General features: G+C 49.5%; 1 protein-coding gene across 1 annotated transcript in view; it reads left to right on the top strand.

Moving 5' to 3' along the window:
• Positions 1–590: 590 nt before the first annotated feature.
• The window catches only part of LOC308174273 (uncharacterized protein), a gene marked incomplete at both ends in the record, with an annotated part of 29,609 nt that continues 7,712 nt past the window's right edge, over positions 591–22,487 (top strand). The window contains 21 exon segments of the mRNA XM_080549346.1: positions 591–640; positions 1,755–1,967; positions 2,367–2,506; positions 2,881–3,051; positions 5,863–6,052; positions 6,191–6,247; positions 6,436–6,537; positions 7,155–7,232; positions 7,845–7,961; positions 8,345–8,476; positions 8,957–9,127; positions 9,569–9,708; positions 10,025–10,195; positions 12,453–12,642; positions 12,781–12,837; positions 13,026–13,127; positions 13,747–13,824; positions 14,597–14,713; positions 15,097–15,228; positions 15,714–15,913; positions 16,591–17,139. Of these exon segments, the coding sequence (XP_080405472.1) occupies positions 591–640; positions 1,755–1,967; positions 2,367–2,506; positions 2,881–3,051; positions 5,863–6,052; positions 6,191–6,247; positions 6,436–6,537; positions 7,155–7,232; positions 7,845–7,961; positions 8,345–8,476; positions 8,957–9,127; positions 9,569–9,708; positions 10,025–10,195; positions 12,453–12,642; positions 12,781–12,837; positions 13,026–13,127; positions 13,747–13,824; positions 14,597–14,713; positions 15,097–15,228; positions 15,714–15,913; positions 16,591–17,139 (3,157 nt within the window).

The following is a 22,487-nucleotide window of genomic DNA, read 5'->3' on the forward strand; positions in this document are numbered from 1 at the left end:
CACCTCTGTGTACTTGTGAGTGGGGTTTGGCGCCACCTGCAGGCGCTTAATGGATTTCCATTCCAGCTGCAGCTTCCTCAGCCAGTCTCGCCCCCACAACGCTGGTCCTCCTCTTCTTACGACGTACAAGTCCAAAATGCATTGTTGACCATTGTGTTGTACATCCACAGGCAGTACTCCGAGGGGCTTGATTTTCTCTCCAGTGTATGTTTTTAGGAGGATAGATGATGGGTTCAGCTTCTGGTCTCCAAAGTACTTCACAAAGTCAATGTGTGCCATCACTGACACTGCAGAGCCGGTATCCAGTTCCATTTGTACTTGTTTGCCATTCACCTGTGGTGCAAGCCAGATAGCTTCCCTGCCGCCTCCTTTGACATGGTAAACATCCAAGCTATTGGTATGTTCACTCTCCTCGTCTGACTCGTCGTCTGCAGCCTCCTCCATGTTGTGCACTTTCCTGTTCTTTTGCGCACTCCACTGTGTCTTTTTTTCATTTTTGTTCACTCTTGATTTTCCCGAGCGACATACCCTCTGGATATGTCCAGTTTTGTTACATAGTCTGCAGACTTCGTCTTTAAACCTACACTGTGATGGGGAATGTGAGCCCCTCCCACACCTGTAACACAGTTCTTGCTCTCTTGTTTGTGTGACGGTTTCCATTTTGTTTACATTTACTGCCTTTACTCCTGTCTGCATTTCAACAGCATCCCTGGCTGCTGTTTCCATTGAGACTGCGATTTCCACTGCCCTTTTGAACGTGAGGCCGGCCTCTGTTAGCAGTCTCTTCCGTATGGCCTCACCAAGAATGCCACATACCAAACGGTCTCTCAACGCATCATTCAGTCCATTTGCAAATTCACAATGTTCAGTGAGTCTCTTCAGCTCAGCCACGTAACTGACTATGGATTCACCCTCATGTTGATTTCGTCTATGGAATCTGAAACGTTCAGCAATTAGTAGTGGTTTTGGGGATAAATGTTCTTTCATTACCTCCACCAGTTGCTGGAATGTTTTTACGGAAGGCTTTTCTGGGGCAGTTAAGCTGCGCAACAGGGCATATGATTTCCCTCCCATTGCACTCAGCAACACTGCAACATGTTTGTCATCCTCAATGTCATTTGCCTTGAAATACTGTGAAATGCGTTCAGTATATTCGACCCAGTCATCCGTCGCGCGGTCAAACTGGTCAATTGATCCAATTCTAGCCATCTTGCCACGCTGTATAACGGGACTTTCACTTTCACTACTCACGTCGGAGTCACAGTTTGTTGTTCCCGCGAAACAAGTTCGGTCATATCAGAGACAGGGTTCACTTTCCAACCACCTCGTCGCCACTGTTGTGTACCTACTGTGGTTAGTAGGCTACTCAAATAAACACGGAGAAACGGACTGTAGTTTACTAGCTTCTTTACTTGGAGTAATGACCACGTTACATTGCATGTCACGTTCTACATAGGAATGCTGGGAGGTACGTCCAACAGGTACGTAATAACGTAGTGACGTAACGTACTCAGGCCAGGTAGAATAAACAATGCTAGAGCAATAGATGCAAACCCAAATACTCTACATGTTGTATTTCTTTCTTTTTTAGTTTTTAGTTATTATAATGTATGTATGCATATCATTTTGACAGTTGTTCAGATATGATTTTTGTGTCGGACCCCAGGAAGACAAGCTAATGTCGTTAGCTAACGGGGATCCTAATAAACAAACAAACAGGCTCACTCATCCCCTTCTTCTTCTCTCCCGTGCAGCCTGAAGGACTGCTTACCGTCGCTGTCGGGGAAGAAGAAGCCGGAGCGTAAGGGGCGCCACCACCTCCTGTCGGACCTGCCCCTCCCCCCCGAGCTCCCCGGCGGCTCCGTGAGCTCCCCCCGCAGCCCCCCCGACGAGAAGAAGAGCGCCACGCTCCGCCGCAGGCCCAAGTACGTCTCTCACCCCCCCATCGTGTGGCCCCCCTCCGTCCCGTGACCCCCGTGTGACCCCTGTGTCTGCCATCATTAAAATAACTATAACTTTTTATTTGTATAGCGCTTTTCCTGCAAACGTTGCACCTCAAAGTGCTCCAATCATTATATAATGAATTATTAAGTAATTGTAAGGCGATATTAGTCTTGACTTGAACACATTTGCTGAGGTTGCATCCCTTATGTAAACTGGCAGTGTATTCCTCAATCTGGGTGCATAAAGCCTCACCAAATCTCTTCTTTTGTACATGTGGTACACAGAGAAAACCAGCGTCAGAAGACCTGAGAGCTCTATTGGGCTGAAATGCATTGAACGCTCTGTGCCACTGCTGGCTGTTAGCTGTTGTTGATTCTTCTAAATTTGTGTTTTTTTCCGTTTCAATATCTTTCTTTTCCCAGAATCTGCGGTCCTCGGTTCGGGGAGATCTGCGAGACGGAGATCGACTGGGGGAAACGCTGCGTGGACAAGTTTGAGATCATCGGCATCACGGGGGAGGGCACCTACGGCCAGGTGTACAAGGCTAAAGACAAGGACACAGGTTAGTTTAGTTTATTTAGCACCTACGGCCAGGTGTACAAGGCTAAAAGACAAGGACACAGGTTAGTTTCGTTTATTTAGCACCTACGGCCAGGTGTACAAGGCTAAAAGACAAGGACACAGGTTAGTTTATATTATATTATAGATAGATCTTTATTTAGTCAGGACAGTGCACATTAATGAACAGTCACTTATACAGAGTATGGTGACAGTAAATATGCCGGATTTAGCTGTAGTCCTCATGACGTAAAATCGTACAACAGATAAAAACACAACAACAACAATAATGGACAACATCACAACAACAGAATACAATAGGACATAAAACAAAGAGTATTCTAATATAACTATGCTCCTCTGCATCTCGTGGCGTAGCTGAGATGGTGGCCCTGAAGAAGGTTCGTCTGGACAACGAGAAGGAGGGCTTCCCCATCACCGCCATCAGAGAGATCAAGATCCTGAGGCAGCTGAACCACAAGAGCATCATCAACATGAAGGAGATCGTCACCGACAAGGAGGACGCGCTGGACTTCAAGAACGACAAAGGTACCTAAACAGGCCTGCGTAGCGTTAGCCTCGTAGCATAATGTCGTTAGCCTCGTAGCGGAATATCGTTAGCCTCATAGCATAATTGATTACGTTATATTTTGGCCAAATTGAGATATCTGCCTAACTCTCTTCTCCTAACACTAACACACTCCTTGTTACATTCCAAAATCACTATCTGCCCAAGTCATCTCTTTGACATAGGCAGTATTGACACTACATACAAAGATGGCTCGGCTGACCACAAGTCAGGCTAACGATGTGATATTGCACGCTGCTGTATTACCTGCGTTTGTTTGAGCTTTTTCTCTGCGTCCCTCCCAGGGTTTCCGTTAGAAAAAATTGCCGCCGGACATCGTGTCCGGGAAGATTCCGATTTACCGGACAAACGTGATATATTCCGGTCATCTGATTAAAATATAATAAAACTTTTTTTTTTCAAAATCATAATTTTTTTTCTCCAAATCTAATATAGCTGTTTGTCGCGGTGATTACTGTTGTGTAGCGGCCTATATATGCCACAGTGTTTCCTCTACATGCATTTCATCGTGGCGGTCCGCCACGATGGAATTTCCTCCGCCACCATTCAGATTTCTCAACCCAAAAAAAAAAAAAAGATTTAGGCCGCTTTTCAGACCTTCACAGCGCTAGACACACCCACAAGCGCTGAAACTGGACCAGTCCGTGTGTGTCGCGAGTATTGAACTTGAGGCTGCGTTCGTAAATTCGCTCTGAGAGCCCCGGAGCGCACACTGGGTTCAACGTCATAAAGGGACCAAGTCATTTGATTGGACAAGAGGCATTCCGTGAGTGCTGATCAGATTTCCAGAGCGTATTTACGAACGCGCCCTGGCTGTCACCCGAACACCGCGAGCTAGCGTAGTGTAGTGTAGTATAGGATGCGTAGTGTAGTGTAGTGTAGGATGGAGAGAGAGAGGAGAAGCCTCTCTATGTGTTACCTATGTCCAGTGTACTAGAACCACTCTAACAGGAGTGTTTGTCCGTGAATAACACCGGCTATGCCCGGGGTAGAAACACAAGACTATAGCTGGATAAGGTCTACAGGGTCATTTTAAGCCGTCGACCAGCCCTCTACGACCACGGGAAGTCATGTTAAAAGTGAAGATACTTCTGTTAAACTAAGCTAAGCTAAACATCGCTAATCGCTAACTCCCTCCTGGGCTTAAAGTGACAAGTAATAACGTTGTGAAAAAAACCGTCAGATCAGTGTTTTTGTTTTTATTGACAACGGAATTACATGCTGGAAAAACATGCAGACACAGACAATAAGAGACACACGGGAGAAGTACAGGAAAACATTTTATTTTTTTGGGCCATTCTCGAGTTTTGGCTGAAATTACGTCGTTGTTTTGAGCGCGCGTGCGCGTTTCATGCGCGTGCACGCGAAAAAATGAGCTGCGCGCGCGCGGTCAGCACTACCCGCCACCATTGTAAAAATTCCTGGAGGAAACACTGTGCCATTTAATGTCTATTTCTCATCCGATACGATTAGATGCGAGCTATATAATATATAATAATATAACATGATTCGCATGCGCGCTATGCCATTATGTCCAGCGCTGAACGGGCGCCTCACAACTGAACAGACAGCATCGATCAATGAACGGACTCCACATTACGTTAACTGAAGTTTGTTAAATTGTTTGGGATTAATGTGAGTTTTCTATTTTCTCTTTCCAGTTTTACCCTTTTTTTATCAATAAAACAACGTCATTTCTATAACCAGGGGGGTATTCCATCAACATCGCTAAAAGAAAATCCAGGTTTAGTCTGACAAAGTCTCGCGAGGGTTCCTAAAAATATACAGGCATATTCCGATAAATCTCGCGAGAGTTATCAAAAATAAGCTAGGATTTTCCTTTAGCGACGTTGATGGAATACCCCCCAGGTCTCGCTGGTTGGGAAGTCATTTCGTTTAGCTGCCTGTCAAATCATACTTAATCGGACTCGGGAGAATGACAATGAGGAGAACATAACTGTTTTTGTATGTCGTCCTGAAGACCGGCTGTTAGATCATATCGCTGAAGTTTGTCTCCATAGTGTAAATGTTGTCCGTTTCGTTTGTTATCCGCTCCGCTTCGGGACACCATTTTCAGCTGAGCACCAAACACACACACACAACACTGCCCGAGAGGCTGCCCTATAGGCTAACTAAAGGGGGCGGGTCCTTCTCTCTCGGGCAGGCTAACTAAAGGGGGCGGGTCCTTCTCTCTCGGGCAGTGTTGTGCGTGTATGAGTGTGTGTGTGTTTGGTGCTCAGCTGAAAATGGTGGCCCGAAGCCAAATTGTGCTTAGAGGGAATTATTTTCACCGGACATTATGTCCGACGAGTTTTCAATTTGTCGGACTTCAATACATTTTACCGGACAAAGACCGGTAATTACCGGTTAACGGAAACCCTGGTCCCTCCTAAAACATCCTGAACACCAAGACCGTCCCTGACCTAGAGACTTTCAAGACTCTTAATACTCACTACTGTGGTGAACTAGGCTACTGATATGTTCCTGATGTGTTATATATATATATATATATATATATATATATATATATATATATATATATATATATATATATATATATATATACTATGAATGTCTGTCTTTAAATGTGTGTGGTTATGAATGTTAGACGTCCTCCATGTTTATGTTGTTGTCCTTACCCGTTTGTGTTTCCATATTCCATCATGTTTTCTCTCTGTTTTAGAGTCCGCGCCCAGGGCGCCCTAACCCGGTGTAGTTTGGTGTGTTTAAATAAACTGACTCACTAAAGCGTCCCGCTCTCCCGTCCACAGGGGCGTTCTACCTGGTGTTTGAGTACATGGACCACGACCTCATGGGCCTGCTGGAGTCCGGCCTGGTCCACTTCAACGAGAGCCACATCAAGTCCTTCATGCGGCAGCTTCTAGAAGGCCTGGACTACTGCCACAAGAAGAACTTCCTGCACAGAGACATCAAGTGCTCCAACATCCTGCTCAACAACAAGTGAGGGCTCGGCACCAAACACCGGACAGAAAACATCATCACATCACAAACATCCACCGTTATCTGTTTTCTAGCAGAACGGGGTTGTGTCTGTGCCTCTCGAGTGACGGGTGTTGTCTTTTCTCTTTTCTCTACCAGGGGTCAAATCAAGCTGGCTGATTTTGGCCTGGCCAGACTTTATAACTCTGAGGAGAGGTAAGCCACACATATGTCGAATCTAATCTGATCTGATATGGCTAATGACAAATTAGACTGTGTGCCCTCGCCTGTCTGTCTTTCATGTGGACCCCAGGGAGAATAGTCCTCACTATGGTGATGACTAATGGGGATCCGTTTAAATAAACCAACGCTGATAATAACTATTAATTTCCTGTCTTGTTTAGTCGACCGTACACCAACAAGGTGATCACGCTGTGGTACTGCCCTCCAGAGCTGCTGCTGGGGGAGGAGAGGTACACGCCCGCCATCGACGTGTGGAGCTGCGGGTAAGAGACGTTAACCCTGACCCTAACACCCAGGAGGAAGCTCCACGGTCTTCCCTTCCTTGATTCAGGGCTCCCACGGGTCCCTGAAATCCTTGAAAGTTTGTGAATTTGAGAAAAAGAAATCAAGGTCTTAAAAGTTTTTGAAAATAGACATGGGTCATTAAAAATTATTGAAAGCTTGAATTCCCCCATCTCTCTCTAAAAAAAATAATATATATATTCAAAAATGTTTTACTTAGCTCGTCAACTAGTTCAACTGTCTCAAACTATGCCGTGTTGGGTCCTTGAATTTGAGGGAATTGAGTCTTGAAAGTCCTTGAAAGGTGCTTGAAAGGTGCTTGAATTTGATGTTTCAGAATGTGTGGGAACCCTGTTGATTCCTTGCATCCTCTCTCCGCGCCTCCTCCTCCAAACCGATTGGAGGAGATCCTCGACCCCTCCCTTCGGACATCCAATGCGCGTCGAGGAGGCGCGGGGAGAGAGGACGTGAGGAGGCGCAGGAAGACCTCAGTCACATTAGTTTTCCAGCCGTATCTCCTCACCGTGGAGTGATGACCTTTCACCTCCGCTGAAGAGTCAAGTATTCACGCTTTTTCATCTGATTCTTTCATCCCCAGGTGCATTCTGGGTGAACTGTTCACAAAGAAGCCAATTTTTCAAGCGAATCAGGAGCTGGCCCAGTTGGAGCTGATCAGGTATGTTGTGGCCTGATAAGACCCAGAACATCTGTTTGGTAAACGTCGTTCATCAACGTCTGTGTACTGCAGCAGTAGCCGCCCCGACCTCTGCCTCCTCTAACAGAAGGAGCTTCAGTTTTCAGTCTTCCTGTGAAATCATCAGGAAAGGATGCCATTTAATAATAATAAGAATAATGCATTTTATTTGTATTGCACTTTTCATTCAAAGGAATCTGAGTGCTACAGAGTTTAACAAAACAAACAGCCTAAACATATAATAAGTTAAAAACATAATAAAAAAAACACAAGAAAATCACAAGAATGAACACAGGTTCAACAGTCAAAGGCCTTTTTGAATAAAAAGGTTTTTAGGCCTGTCTTAAAAGAGTCCAGGCTCTGTCCTGCCCTTAGCTGGCTAGGAAGGCTGTTCCCTTAGCAGGCTAGGAAGGCTGTTCCCTTAGCTGGCTAGGAAGGCTGTTCCCTTAGCTGACCAGGAAGGCTGTTCCCTTAGCTGACTAGGAAGGCTGTTCCACAGGTGTGGTATTTCTCTGTACCTGTACCTTGTTTCTGTACCTTCAACTTTTCTTTCTTTCTTTCTTTCTTTCTTTCTTTCTTTCTTCTTCTCTCCAGTCGTATTTGCGGCAGCCCCTGTCCCGCGGTGTGGCCGGACGTGATCAAGCTGCCCTACTTCAACACCATGAAACCAAAGAAACAGTACCGGCGCCGCTTACGAGAGGAGTACGCTTTGTAAGTAGACTTGTCTTCATTTGAGCATTTGACAAGGAAGCAGCATCTTTATGATTGATGGAGAAGGGGTGGGATTGAATAAGTGTGTACTACTTCTCCTTTTCGAATATGTGGGGAATTCAAAAAGAAAATTAAACCAATTTAAATGTGCCACAATTTATTTTCCTTTATGCTTTTTTAATTCTATTAGTTTTGTTTTTAGTTGTCAGTTATATTAATTATTGTTGCTGTATCTTGCTTTGCACATATCTGAAATAAACATCTCAATCACCCAAAAAGAAGTCCCACAGAGCCCATTGAATCAGTCCCAGAGCCGTGGTTAGAGTCGTGAACGGCCTGTGTGTGTTTGGGTCTAACGCCTCTGGTCTGCTCTCTCTGGGCAGCATCCCTCCCTCGGCCCTGGACCTGTTCGACCACATGCTGGCCCTGGACCCCAGCAGACGCTGCACAGCGGAGCAGGCGCTCAACAGCGAGTTCCTCAGAGACGTGGACCCCACCAAGATGCCCCCGCCAGAGTACGTCCCCCTGAGCTTGTGGTTCTTATCTGACCTATTTTACCAGATAAAGTCAGTTGAGAACATGTTCTCATTTACAATGATGATCTGGCCAAGAGACAATGATGATCTGGCCTTTCGGAGGGGTCGATTTTGGTCGACTTTTAGTATGTTATTTAGCACGCCCAATACTACCAGAATCCATTGAAAAACCTTTTGTATCAATTTTTTGGGGGTTAAACCATATATTGACTCGTCTAGTAAGACTAATTCAACTTAATACAATCAACTCTGAATGAACAGATGATTTATCTTGTTTGCTGATCTGTTGTATTTAGTTTTTTGTTATTATAATGTATGTATGCATATCATTTTGACAGTTGTTCAGATATGATTTTTGTGTCGGACCCCAGGAAGACAAGCTAATGTCGTTAGCTAACGGGGATCCTAATAAACAAACAAACATGCTCACTCATCCCCTTCTTCTTCTCTCCCGTGCAGCCTGAAGGACTGCTTACCGTCGCTGTCGGGGAAGAAGAAGCCGGAGCGTAAGGGGCGCCACCACCTCCTGTCGGACCTGCCCCTCCCCCCCGAGCTCCCCGGCGGCTCCGTGAGCTCCCCCCGCAGCCCCCCCGACGAGAAGAAGAGCGCCACGCTCCGCCGCAGGCCCAAGTACGTCTCTCACCCCTTCATCGTGTGGCCCCCCTCCGGCCCGTGACCCCCGTGTGACCCCTGTGTCTGCCATCATTAAAATAACTATACCTTTTTATTTGTATAGCGCTTTTCCTGCAAATGTTGCACCTCAAAGTGCTCCAATCATTATATAATGAATTATTAAGTAATTGTTTGGCGATATTAGTCTTGACTTGAACACATTTGCTGAGGTTGCATCCCTTATGTAAACTGGCAGTGTATTCCTCAATCTGGGTGCATAAAGCCTCACCAAATCTCTTCTTTTGTACAGGTGGTACACAGAGAAAACCAGCGTCAGAAGACCTGAGAGCTCTATTGGGCTGAAATGCATTGAACGCTCTGTGCCACTGCTGGCTGTTAGCTGTTGTTGATTCTTCTAAATTTGTGGGTTTTTTCGTTTCAATATCTTTCTTTTCCCAGAATCTGCGGTCCTCGGTTCGGGGAGATCTGCGAGACGGAGATCGACTGGGGGAAACGCTGCGTGGACAAGTTTGAGATCATCGGCATCACGGGGGAGGGCACCTACGGCCAGGTGTACAAGGCTAAAGACAAGGACACAGGTTAGTTTAGTTTATTTAGCACCTACGGCCAGGTGTACAAGGCTAAAAGACAAGGACACAGGTTAGTTTATATTATATTATAGATATATCTTTATTTAGTCAGGACAGTGCACATTAATGAACAGTCACTTATACAGAGTATGGTGACAGTAAATATGCCGGATTTAGCTGTAGTCCTCATGACGTAAAATCGTACAACAGATAAAAACACAACAACAACAACAATAATGGACAACATCACAACAACAGAATACAATAGGACATAAAACAATGAGTATTCTAATATAACTATGCTCCTCTGCATCTCGTGGCGTAGCTGAGAGGGTGGCCCTGAAGAAGGTTCGTCTGGACAACGAGAAGGAGGGCTTCCCCATCACCGCCATCAGAGAGATCAAGATCCTGAGGCAGCTGAACCACAAGAGCATCATCAACATGAAGGAGATCGTCACCGACAAGGAGGACACGCTGGACTTCAAGAACGACAAAGGTACCTAAACAGGCCTGCGTAGCGTTAGCCTCGTAGCATAATGTCGTTAGCCTCGTAGCATAATATCGTTAGCCTCGTAGCGGAATATCGTTAGCCTCATAGCATAATTGATTACCGTATTTTCCGCACTATAAGGCGCACTTAAAAGCCTTTAATTTTCAAAAAAACCGACAGTGCGCCTTATAATCCGGAGCGCCTTATATATGGATCAATTGGTTAATTGGTTGATCCATACTGGTTCTACACGGCGCTCAAGGCGCTCTGTCAAAATGTTTCAGTACGACTGGTAAACTACAAAGCCGCACCGCTTGCAGCATTACGGTAATCAGTAAACACCGGTACTGATGTGCTTACTCACAGTCCCACACCACAAGACCCCAAGTAAAGAAGACTAAACAGAGTTTCCGAGGGAACAAAGCGAGATGGCCACAGTTAGAGGACAAACTCGAACAGTGGGTTGTTGAACAGAGAGCAGCAAGTAGAAGCGTCTCTACAGTCACTATTCGAATGAAGGCAACAGTGCTAGCACGGGACATGAACATCGATGAATTTCGAGGCGGTCCTTACATGAATCTTGGTGCTTTCAACTTGAAGTTTTAAAGTACCCACTCTGGTCACTTTATCATGAATCTTGGTGCTTTCAACTTGTACCCACTCGATATAATAAACAACAGTTTAACGATCACTAAACACTTATAATTTGTGTATTGGATTCATTATTCTCGTTTGCCGGAGGCTACCGGTAAGGGAGGGTTGACTTGTAAACATACTTTCGTTTTAGCTCGTGTTCAAAAGCAAGAACTGTGTGTTCATCTAGTTATGTGTAGTTATGTGTTTTTAGCATGTCGATGTTCTCCCAGCATGTTGTCATGTTATTAAAATACAGTTTAGACCTTCGTAGCGATGTGTTTTGTTAGCAGCGTTCGTAGCTGTGGCTGCGTTCAGAGTCACTTTTCTCCCATTCAGTGTTTGAGGTGAACCAACATTCAAATACGCCTGTCGTGTTCAATCTTTCTCTGATTTGAATGTATGACACATCATTTGAAAGCTTACAATCTGTAGTTTAAGCATGTGTAAAAACTGAAAAATTACGTTGCACATTTCACCAGGAGCTGTCACATATTGGTTGTTGGTTATAATTGTATAGCCTATTGGTTGTTTTCTGGTGTTGTTTTATTGTTTTGCTCTGTTTGTAGTCTACTTGATGTATTTTTATCAGCTGTTAAATCACCACAGCGGTTAATCCACTAATAGAGATAATAGCAGATTGAAAATGCTTGTAGCTAACTACTCTATATCTCGTGGTCGCAGCTATTGCGAATTGCTATTCACGCGAGTCAGCTGTGAATCACCGCAGGTCCTTGACGCTTGTTGCAAAAATGGATGACGAACGGCTGATACTTGAGGTGGAAAAATATATATTTTTGACAGTGGAGCAGGTAGAACGTTGACGGTGACAACGCTCAGGTGGAGCATGGACAACGGGAAGTTGACACAACACCGATGGAGAGGTGACGCAACGCAGTAGGTGGAGCTTGGGCGTAACGCAACCCCAGTCAAACGTTTGACTGCAGTATTCTATATTCTATTCTATGCGCCTTATAATCCGGTGCGCCCTGTATATGAAAACAGTTCTAAAATAGGCCATTCATTGAAGGTGCGCCTTATAATCCGGTGCGCCTTATAGTGCGGAAAATACGGTACGTTATATTTTGGCCAAATTGAGATATCTGCCTAACTCTCTTCTCCTAACACTAACACACTCCTTGTTACATTCCAAAATCACTATCTGCCCAAGTCATCTCTTTGACATAGGCAGTTTTGACACTACATACAAAGATGGCTCGGCTGACCACAAGTCAGGCTAACGATGTGATATTGCACGCTGCTGTATTACCTCCGTTTGTTTGAGCTTTTACTCTGCGTCCCTCCTAAAACATCCTGAACACCAAGACCGTCCCTGACCTAGAGACTTTCAAGACTCTTAATACTCACTACTGTGGTGAACTAGGCTACTGATATGTTCCTGATGTGTTATATATATATATATAGTATGAATGTCTGTCTTTAAATGTGTGTGGTTATGAATGTTAGACGTCCTCCATGTTTATGTTGTTGTCCTTACCCGTTTGTGTTTCCATATTCCATCATGTTTTCTCTCTGTTTTAGAGTCCGCGCCCAGGGCGCCCTAACCCGGTGTAGTTTGGTGTGTTTAAATAAACTGACTCACTAAAGCGTCCCGCTCTCCCGTCCACAGGGGCGTTCTACCTGGTGTTTGAGTACATGGACCACGACCTCATGGGCCTGCTGGAGTCCGGCCTGGTCCACTTCAACGAGAGCCACATCAAGTCCTTCATGCGGCAGCTTCTAGAAGGCCTGGACTACTGCCACAAGAAGAACTTCCTGCACAGAGACATCAAGTGCTCCAACATCCTGCTCAACAACAAGTGAGGGCTCGGCACCAAACACCGGACAGAAAACATCATCACATCACAAACATCCACCGTCATCTGTTTTCTAGCAGAACGGGGTTGTGTCTGTGCCTCTCGAGTGACGGGTGTTGTCTTTTCTCTTTTCTCTACCAGGGGTCAAATCAAGCTGGCTGATTTTGGCCTGGCCAGACTTTATAACTCTGAGGAGAGGTAAGCCACACATATGTCGAATCTAATCTGATCTGATATGGCTAATGACAAATTAGACTGTGTGCCCTCGCCTGTCTGTCTTTCATGTGGACCCCAGGGAGAATAGTCCTCACTATGGTGATGACTAATGGGGATCCGTTTAAATAAACCAACGCTGATAATAACTGTTAATTTCCTGTCTTGTTTAGTCGACCGTACACCAACAAGGTGATCACGCTGTGGTACCGCCCTCCAGAGCTGCTGCTGGGGGAGGAGAGGTACACGCCCGCCATCGACGTGTGGAGCTGCGGGTAAGAGACGTTAACCCTGACCCTAACACCCAGGAGGAAGCTCCACGGTCTTCCCTTCCTTGATTCAGGGCTCCCACGGGTCCCTGAAATCCTTGAAAGTTTGTGAATTTGAGAAAAAGAAATCAAGGTCTTAAAAGTTTTTGAAAATAGACATGGGTCATTAAAAATTATTGAAAGCTTGAATTCCCCCATCTCTCTCTAAAAAAAAAAATATATATATATTCAAAAATGTTTTACTTAGCTCGTCAACTAGTTCAACTGTCTCAAACTATGCCGTGTTGGGTCCTTGAATTTGAGGGAATTGAGTCTTGAAAGTCCTTGAAAGGTGCTTGAAAGGTGCTTGAATTTGATGTTTCAGAATGTGTGGGAACCCTGTTGATTCCTTGCCTCCTCTCTCCTCGCCTCCTCCTCCAAACCGATTGGAGGAGATCCTCGACCCCTCCCTTCGGACATCCAATGCGCGTCGAGGAGGCGCGGGGAGAGAGGACGTGAGGAGGCGCAGGAAGACCTCAGTCACATTAGTTTTCCAGCCGTATCTCCTCACCGTGGAGTGATGACCTTTCACCTCCGCTGAAGAGTCAAGTATTCACGCTTTTTCATCTGATTCTTTCATCCCCAGGTGCATTCTGGGTGAACTGTTCACAAAGAAGCCCATTTTTCAAGCGAATCAGGAGCTGGCCCAGTTGGAGCTGATCAGGTATGTTGTGGCCTGATAAGACCCAGAACATCTGTTTGGTAAACGTCGTTCATCAACGTCTGTGTATTGCAGCAGTAGCCACCCCGACCTCTGCCTCCTCTAACAGAAGGAGCTTCAGTTTTCAGTCTTCCTGTGAAATCATCAGGAAAGGATGCCATTTAATAATAATAAGAATAATGCATTTTATTTGTATTGCACTTTTCATTCAAATGAATCTGAGTGCTACAGAGTTTAACAAAACAAACAGCCTAAACATATAATAAGTTAAAAACATAATAAAAAAAACACAAGAAAATCACAAGAATGAACACAGGTTCAACAGTCAAAGGCCTTTTTGAATAAAAAGGTTTTTTAGGCCTGTCTTAAAAGAGTCCAGGCTCTGTCCTGCCCTTAGCTGGCTAGGAAGGCTGTTCCCTTAGCTGGCTAGGAAGGCTGTTCCCTTAGCTGGCTAGGAAGGCTGTTCCCTTAGCTGGCTAGGAAGACTGTTCCCTTAGCTGTCTAGGAAGGCTCTTCCCTTAGCAGACTAGGAAGGCTGTTCCCTTAGCTGGCTAGGAAGGCTGTTCCCTTAGCTGACTAGGAAGGCTGTTCCCTTAGCTGGCTAGGAAGGCTGTTCCCTTAGCTGGCTAGGAGGGCTGTTCCCTTAGCTGGCTAGGAAGGCTGTTCCCTTAGCTGACTAGGAAGGCTGTTCCACAGGTGAGGCATTTCTCTGTACCTGTACCTTGTTTCTGTACCTTCAACTTTTCTTTCTTACTTTCTTTCTTCTGTTCTCCAGTCGTATCTGCGGCAGCCCCTGTCCCGCGGTTTGGCCGGACGTGATCAAGCTGCCCTACTTCAACACCATGAAACCAAACAAACAGTACCGGCGCCGCTTACGAGAGGAGTACGCTTTGTAAGTAGACTTGTCTTCATTTGAGCATTTGACCAGGAAGCAGCATCTTTATGATTGATGGAGAAGGGGTGGGATTGAATAAGTGTGTACTACTTCTCCTTTTCGAATATGTGGGGAATTCAAAAAGAAAATGAAACCAATTTAAATGTGCCACAATTTCTTTTGCTTTATGCTTTTTTAATTCTATTAGTTTTGTTTTTAGTTGTCAGTTATATTAATTATTGTTGCTGTATCTTGCTTTGCACATATCTGAAATAAACATCTCAATCACCCAAAAATAAGTCCCACAGAGCCCATTGAATCAGTCCCAGAGCCGTGGTTAGAGTCGTGAACGGCCTGTGTGTGTTTGGGTCTAACGCCTCTGGTCTTCTCTCTCTGGGCAGCATCCCTCCCTCGGCCCTGGACCTGTTCGACCACATGCTGGCCCTGGACCCCAGCAGACGCTGCACAGCGGAGCAGGCGCTCAACAGCGAGTTCCTCAGAGACGTGGACCCCACCAAGATGCCCCCACCAGAGTACGTCCCCCTGAGCTTGTGGTTCTTATCTGACCTATTTTACCAGATAAAGTCAGTTGAGAACATGTTCTCATTTACAATGATGATCTGGCCAAGAGGCCCCGGCAAGAATAAAAACAAACATAGAAACAGAAATCCTCCACAGGGTCGACATAAAACAACACATACAATACATGAGAACAGCAAAGACAGAGAAGATAAATAAATAAAAACAGTCAACTAGCCTGTGTGTGAAACGAGAGGGGGGTGGGTGTGTGTGTGTGTGTGTGTGTGTATGTGTATATGTGTGGGGGGGGCAATCAGCAGGAACAACAGTCAACTATGACCTGTTGAAGTTTATTTTTGAAAACGGTAAGTGATGTGAGTTTGTGATCAGCTGCTAGAATATGTCGTTTGTGATCCGACCGCTGTACTATGTTGTTTCCATGCTCACCCTCTCTTCCCCCGTCTTCCCCTCCATCTCTCCCCCCCTCCTCCCCCTCCAGCCTCCCCCTGTGGCAGGACTGTCACAAGCTGTGGAGTAAGAAGCGTCGGAGGCAGAATCAGCTGCCGGAGGAGCTGACGGCCCCCAAGGCCCCCCGCAAGGAGCTGGGCCTGGACGACAGCCGCAGCAACACGCCCCAGGGCCCCCCCGCCCCCGGGGGGCTCAAAGCCCCGACCGCAGCCCCCTCCTCCACCCTGCTGGGTGAGAGTGTGTGTGTGTGCGTGTGTGTGTGTCTGTCTGTGTGTGTGTGTGTCTGTCTGTCTGTCTGTGTGTGTGTCGCCTGTGTCTGTCTGTCTGTGTGTGTGTGTGTCTCCAGACCGACATCGCTCATCCATCCTATACATGTACAACAAACGCAAGTCGACAACAAAAGGGGATGTCTGAGTACGAGTATTTCTAGACAGTAGCTGCATGTTTGTTGGCTAAAGAAGAGTCACACTCTTTTGAACTTTATCCCTTGAAAGATATTAGAGGTTCAGAGGATGAAAGGATGATATTCACCTCATAACTTGTCGGTTTCACCCTCTGATGATTTTTTAGATCACAATACAACCTGGTAACACATCCACAAGCTAGTAGGATGAAGCTCACTGTGTTCTGAAGAATTGGGGGCTAAGGGTTTGGTTAAGGTTAGGCTGAAGATGTGGTTAGGGTTAAGGGTTTGGTTACGGTTAGGCTGAAGATGTGGTTATGGTTAAGGGTTTGGTTACGGTTAGGCTGAAGATGGGGTTAGGGTTACGGGTTTGGTTAAGATGTGGTAATAAAATGCTAGGATTAACCAACGCCATTCTCAGCTCGTAGGATTCATGTGAAACAGACCTCGTTCAAAGTCGTAGTCGTCTCGTCTCACGTTCCGTTACCCCCCCCCCTCCCCGCAGATCCCAAAGGCCCCACCTCCCAGCTGACCCAGGAGCAGCTGGCCGTCCTGCTCAACCTGCTCCAGTCCAAGAGCGCCGTGGGCGCGGCCCAGTTCTCCCAGGCCCTGAGCTCCAAGGTCGGCCCCGAGGCCCTGCAGCAGCTCTCCAAGGCCCTGCCCCCCCCCGCCTCCGCGCCCCCCTCCTCCTCCTCCACCGACCAGGACAACAGACCCCCAGAGCCGCCCCCCCAGCCTCAACACAAGCCCCCTCCTCCGGGCGGAGCCCCCCGCACGCCCTTCATGCCCAAGCCCCCCTCCCCCCGGCCGCCCCCCCAGTCGGCCCCAGAGGGGGAGGCGGCGGCAGCGACCCACACGGCCGTCACCATGCTGCTGGCCCAGCTGCTCCAGGCCCAGCAGCAGAACCAGCAGAGCCAGCAGAACCAGAGGCAGGAGTCTGGGGGTGGCGGCGGTGAAGGGGGGGAGGCGGGAGAGGTTGCACCACCCCCGGGAGGTCCTGCCCCACCCCCCGAGGCCCCCAAACATCCCCCGGAACCCAGCCCCATCTCACCAGGTAAACCACCCGACTATACACCGAGGGGGGGGGCGATAGAAGCTTGATAGAAACGTTACTACCTTTTTTAGATTTATTCGTTTATTTAAAAGGGACAATGGACAGTCATTGACTCTCCCTGAATTAGCTGGGCAGGTAAATCCACAGGGATTACTACAGGACATAGAGATATCACATAAACCAGAACTACAGGACATATAAATATCACATAAAACAGAACTACAGGACATATAAATATCACATAAAACAGAACTACAGGACATAGAGATATCACATAAAACAGAACTACAGGACATAGAGATATCACATAAAACAGAACTACAGGACATAGAGATATCACATAAAACAGAACTACAGGACATAGAGATATCACATAAAACAGAACTACAGGAAATACGAACATCACACTTTACACTCAAGAAAACGTAGATAGATTTGGTATGTTTGATAAAGACAAATGTTATTTGAAGCTACTGTATTTATGCATGTCGATGTTGAACGTCAATACACAGAGAAATCAGCAACTTTTGATTTGATTTGAATTATTTGAAAGTTAAAAAGAGACGCGTACGTAAACTCACAGTGTGACACTCGGTAACTAACGAGGAGAAAACACAGAGAAGTCCGACACTTATTTCCACCGTGGTTCTTAGTTCACTGTAGAACCAGAAGTCCATCTCTGACCGGTCCTCTACCGTACTGAAGACTCTTCTTGTCGGTAAAATGATGTAATGGATCAATCTATAGAGGATTGGTGATCTTAAATGCGTTGTGTCATCTCAGATAGATTAGGTGTGCAGCAGACACGATTTGACAAGGAATAGAATGTTCAACACGGGTCGGAATGAGTACTATATGATTTATTCAGAACAACATCAATAGCTTCTTCAGCAGCATTCGACAACAATTCTTGAATACAGACCTCATTGTCAATACCTCATTGTAGCAGGTTCGGGCACAGAGGGAGACAGACAATAGGCTGGGTAGTTTTTACAAGCGGGTTTTTATTACGGGAACAGCCGTTCTGGAGTTTCAGTCAGGCTGAGCCTTGCTCAAGCGAGAACGTCTCTGCCCGCTTCTTAGCCCGACCCTTTCGGTCGCGGCTCCCCGGCAGCGCTCGTCCGTCCCTCGCTCCCTGACACTCCGCTGCTTCTCCGTTCTGGTATCCCCGCTTCTGGTACCCTCGTTCTGGTATACTGCTTTGGTTCGTTACTCCGTCCTCGGGCTACTCAGTCCGACTACCCCCTTCTGGGGAACAAAGCCACACGTTAAGAGCGCGCGTTGATGAGGATCCAATTGGCATCAGCCGATGCCAATCGGATCCTCATCCCTTCACCAACTGTCCTACAGCTCCCCCTGCCGGTCGGAACGCGTCATGTTCCCCACACACCCCCACCACCAGATCAAGGCCGGGCGCGCCCGGCCGCCAGCCTACTCCCCCCCCCCCCCCCCATCACGGGAGAGGAAGTCGGCCACGACCATTTGCGTCCCCGGCCTGTGCACCACCGCAAAATTGAAGGGCTGTAGCGCGAGGTACCAGCGTGTGATCCTCGCGTTAGAGTCCTTCATACGGTGGAGCCACTGGAGGGGAGCATGGTCGGAGTAGAGGGTGAACGCGCGCCCCAGCAGGTAGTACCGGAGGGCGCCGACCGCCCACCGGATGGCCAGGCACTCCTTCTCCACCGTGCTGTACCTGCCCTCTCGCTCCGATAACTTGCGGCTCAGGTACAGCACCGGACGGTCGGCTCCCTCCACCTGCTGGGTCAGCACCGCTCCCAGCCCCCTATCCGATGCGTCCGTCTGCAGGGAAAAAGGGATGTTAAAATCCGGAGCATGCAGGACAGTTTTACCACAGAGAGCCGCTTTAATACCTTCAAACGCCACCTGGCACGGCTCCGACCACTGGACCGGGTCTGGGGCACCCTTCCGGGTGAGGTCGGTCAGGGGGCTGGCCAGCTCCGCGAACCCCGGCACGAATTGCCGGTAATAGCCCGCCAGTCCCAGGAACCGCCTCACTTCCTTCCGGGTCCTGGGCTGCGGGGCGGCGGCGACCGCAGCGGTCTTATCTACCTGCGGGCGCACCTCCCCACCGCCCAGGATGTACCCCAGAAAGCGGATCTCCCCCCGCCCGATCACGCACTTCGCTGGGTTGGCCGTGAGCCCCGCTCGCCCCAGCGACTGCAGCACGGCCGCTACCCGCTGCATATGCTGCGGCCATGTATCGCTGTAGATCACGATGTCGTCGAGGTAGGCCGCTGCGTATGCAGAGTGCGGCCGAAGGATACGATCCATGAGCCGCTGGAACGTAGCCGGGGCCCCGAACAACCCGAACGGCAGCGCGGTGAACTGGTATAGACCGCGCGGGGTGGAGAACGCCGTTTTCTCGCGGGACCCTGGCGACAGCGGAATCTGCCAGTATCCCTTCGTACAGTCCAGGGTCGTATAGAATTTCGCCGCGCCAAGCCGGTCCAAGAGCTCGTCGACCCTGGGCATTGGATAGGCATCGAATTTCGACACCGCGTTCACCCGTCGGTAGTCCACACAGAACCGCACAGCCCCATCTCGCTTGGTCACCAGCACGATAGGGCTGCACCAATCACTGTGGGACTCTTCTACCACGCCCAGTTCCAGCATCGCTTCTAACTCCCGGCTCACCACGTCGCGTTTGTGAGCCGGCAGCCTATACGGCCGTGTCCGCACCGTAACGCCCGGTGGCGTCTCTATGTGGTGTTCTATCAGCGTGGTGCACCCGGGTAGGGGGGGAAACACATCCGCGAACCTCCGTTGCAACTCGGCCACGTCCGCTCGCTGGGCCGCCGAAAGATGGTCTCCCAAGTGGGCCGGGGTACCAATTTTAGACTTTGGGACCTCCGGTCCGAACTCATCCCTCTCGGGAAGTAGCGTAGCCAGCGCAACCGGGATCGCCTCGGTCAATTTTTTAAGAAGGTTCACGTGATATATCTGCGTGCTATCCCCCCGATCTGAACGCACCACCTCATAGTCCACCTCCCCCACCCGCCGTGTGACCGTGAACGGCCCTTGCCACTTGGCGAGTAATTTCGAGCTGGAAGTGGGCAGTAGTACAAGGACCCTGTCTCCCGGTGCGAAGATGCGCAGCTTAGACCCCCTGTCGTACAGGCGCTTCTGTCGTTCCTGGGCCTGGTGCAAATGCTCCCGTGATATAACCCCTAACGTGTGGAGTTTTGCCCGCAGGTCCAGGACGTATTGAATCTCGTTTTTACTGTCGCTGGACCCCTCCTCCCAGCTTTCTTTAATGAGGTCCAGGACGCCGCGAGGCTTGCGCCCATATAGGAGCTCGAATGGGGAAAACCCCGTGGAAGCCTGGGGGACTTCCCGCACCGCGAACAACAGGGGGGCTAGCCATTGGTGCCAATTTTGACTATCCTCGTGAACGAACTTACGGATCATTGATTTAAGCGTCCGGTTGAACCGCTCGCACAGACCATCGCTGGCCGGGTGGTACACGCTCGTCCGGACCGCTTTAATATTCAATAATCCGTACAGCTCTTTGAGGGTGCGTGACATAAAATTGGTACCTTGGTCAGTGAGGATCTCTTTCGGGATCCCCACCCGGGAGATGACCTGAAACAACGCCTGCGCCACACTCTTCGCGGAGATGGAGCGCAGGGGAATTGCCTCGGGGTATCGGGTTGCGTAATCTATCAACACTAACACAAACCGATAGCCTTGTGCACATCGCTCTAATGGGCCGATAATGTCCATTCCAATACGGTCAAACGGGGCCTCAACCAGGGGGAGAGGGTATAACGGCGCCCGCGGGACGGCCGGGGGGTTGGCTAGCTGGCATTCGCGGCAGGCGGCGCACCACCGGCGCACCTCCGCCCGTATCCCCGGCCAGTAGAATCGGTCCATTATGCGACTAAGTGTTTTATCATATCCTAGGTGGCCCGCCATGGGGTTATAATGTGCCGCCTGGAATATCGCTTCCCGGCGGCCCCGGGGAACCAGCAACTGGGTGACGTCCTCTTCCCTGCGAGTGTCACGACTCACTCTATATAGTCTGTCCCTAACCAACGTAAAGTATGGGGGAGCGAGCGCCGCGTCTGGCCGTACCCGTGCACCATCAATTACCATCACCTGGTCGTAGGCTGAGCGTAGGGTAGCGTCACGAGACTGTTCGAGGGGAAAATCTCCCACCGGAGGAAACACCGGCAGCGGCACCTCGGGTGGCGGTGCCTCTGCCCCTGCCTCCTCCTGCCCCTCGTCAGCGTCGGCCGCCCCCGCATCAGCGCAGAGCACGGCGCCCGCCCCACGCGTCCCTGCCCGTCGTGCGTGCACCCCTGTCGTCCCCGCTACTGCCCGTGGGAATCCCGCCCAGTCTAGACCCAAGATTAAGGGGTGCATGAGGCTCGGACTAACCGCCGCCTTGACTCTATATTCTCTCCCATTATGTTTGATCTCGATGGGGACCACCGGGTATACGTGAACATCCCCATGCACACACAGTATTGACACCCTCGATGCCCCTACCAATGCCTCTGGTCGCACCAGGCGCTGGTGGATCATAGACTGTAGGCAGCCCGAATCCAGCAGCGCCTCGTGCGTACCCCGCTGCATCCTTACCCGGATACGTTACACCTCGCTCGGATCCGGGGGAGGGGTGACCTCGTCGGCGGTGCGGACAGCCCGGCCGACCTCCATAGCTGGGCAGTCCCGGCGGCGGTGGCCAGGCTGGCCGCACCGCCAGCACCCCTCCTCTGCCGCCTGTGGGGCTCTCTGTGGGGTGAAGGCCACGGCCGCGCCCCCCTGCGTTGCCTCCGGCCACCCTCCCCGGGGAGCGGCCATCGGCCTCTCACGCCGTGGAACCGCCACGGGTCCGGTCCGAATGGCCAACCCCCCGTGGCGGCGGGGAGCTGGGACCGGGACCGCGGCGGTTCCCGCCGCCCCCCCGTCTGGAGAGGGCAGGTGGTTCTCGGCCAGCCCGATGGCGGTGGTGATGTTGGTGGGCCGGTGGTAGGCTACCCAGGCCGCGGTCCGCGCCGGTAGGCCCGTCACGAACCTCTCCAGGGCGACCTGCTCCACCATCTCCGCCGTCGTTCTCTCCTCGGGCAGCAACCACCGCCGCGCCATGTCCATCACCTGCTGGGCGTACAGGAACGGCCTCCCGCCGGGCTCCAGGGTCAGGGCACGGAGCCGGCGCCGGTGTTCTTCCGGGCTCAGCCCGAGCCGGTCCCGGATGGCCCGGACCACTGTCGGGTAGTCGGCCTGGCTGGCCGCCGGGAGACCCGCCAGCGCGAGCTGCGCCTCCCCGATCAGCAGGGGCCGGAGCTGGTGGGCCCACTCGTCTTCTGGCCACCGCTGTCTCC

The sequence above is a fragment of the Nansenia antarctica genome (genome assembly GCF_963989245.1).
Source record: "Nansenia antarctica genome assembly, chromosome: 19".
Taxonomy (NCBI): Eukaryota; Metazoa; Chordata; class Actinopteri; order Argentiniformes; family Microstomatidae; genus Nansenia; species Nansenia antarctica.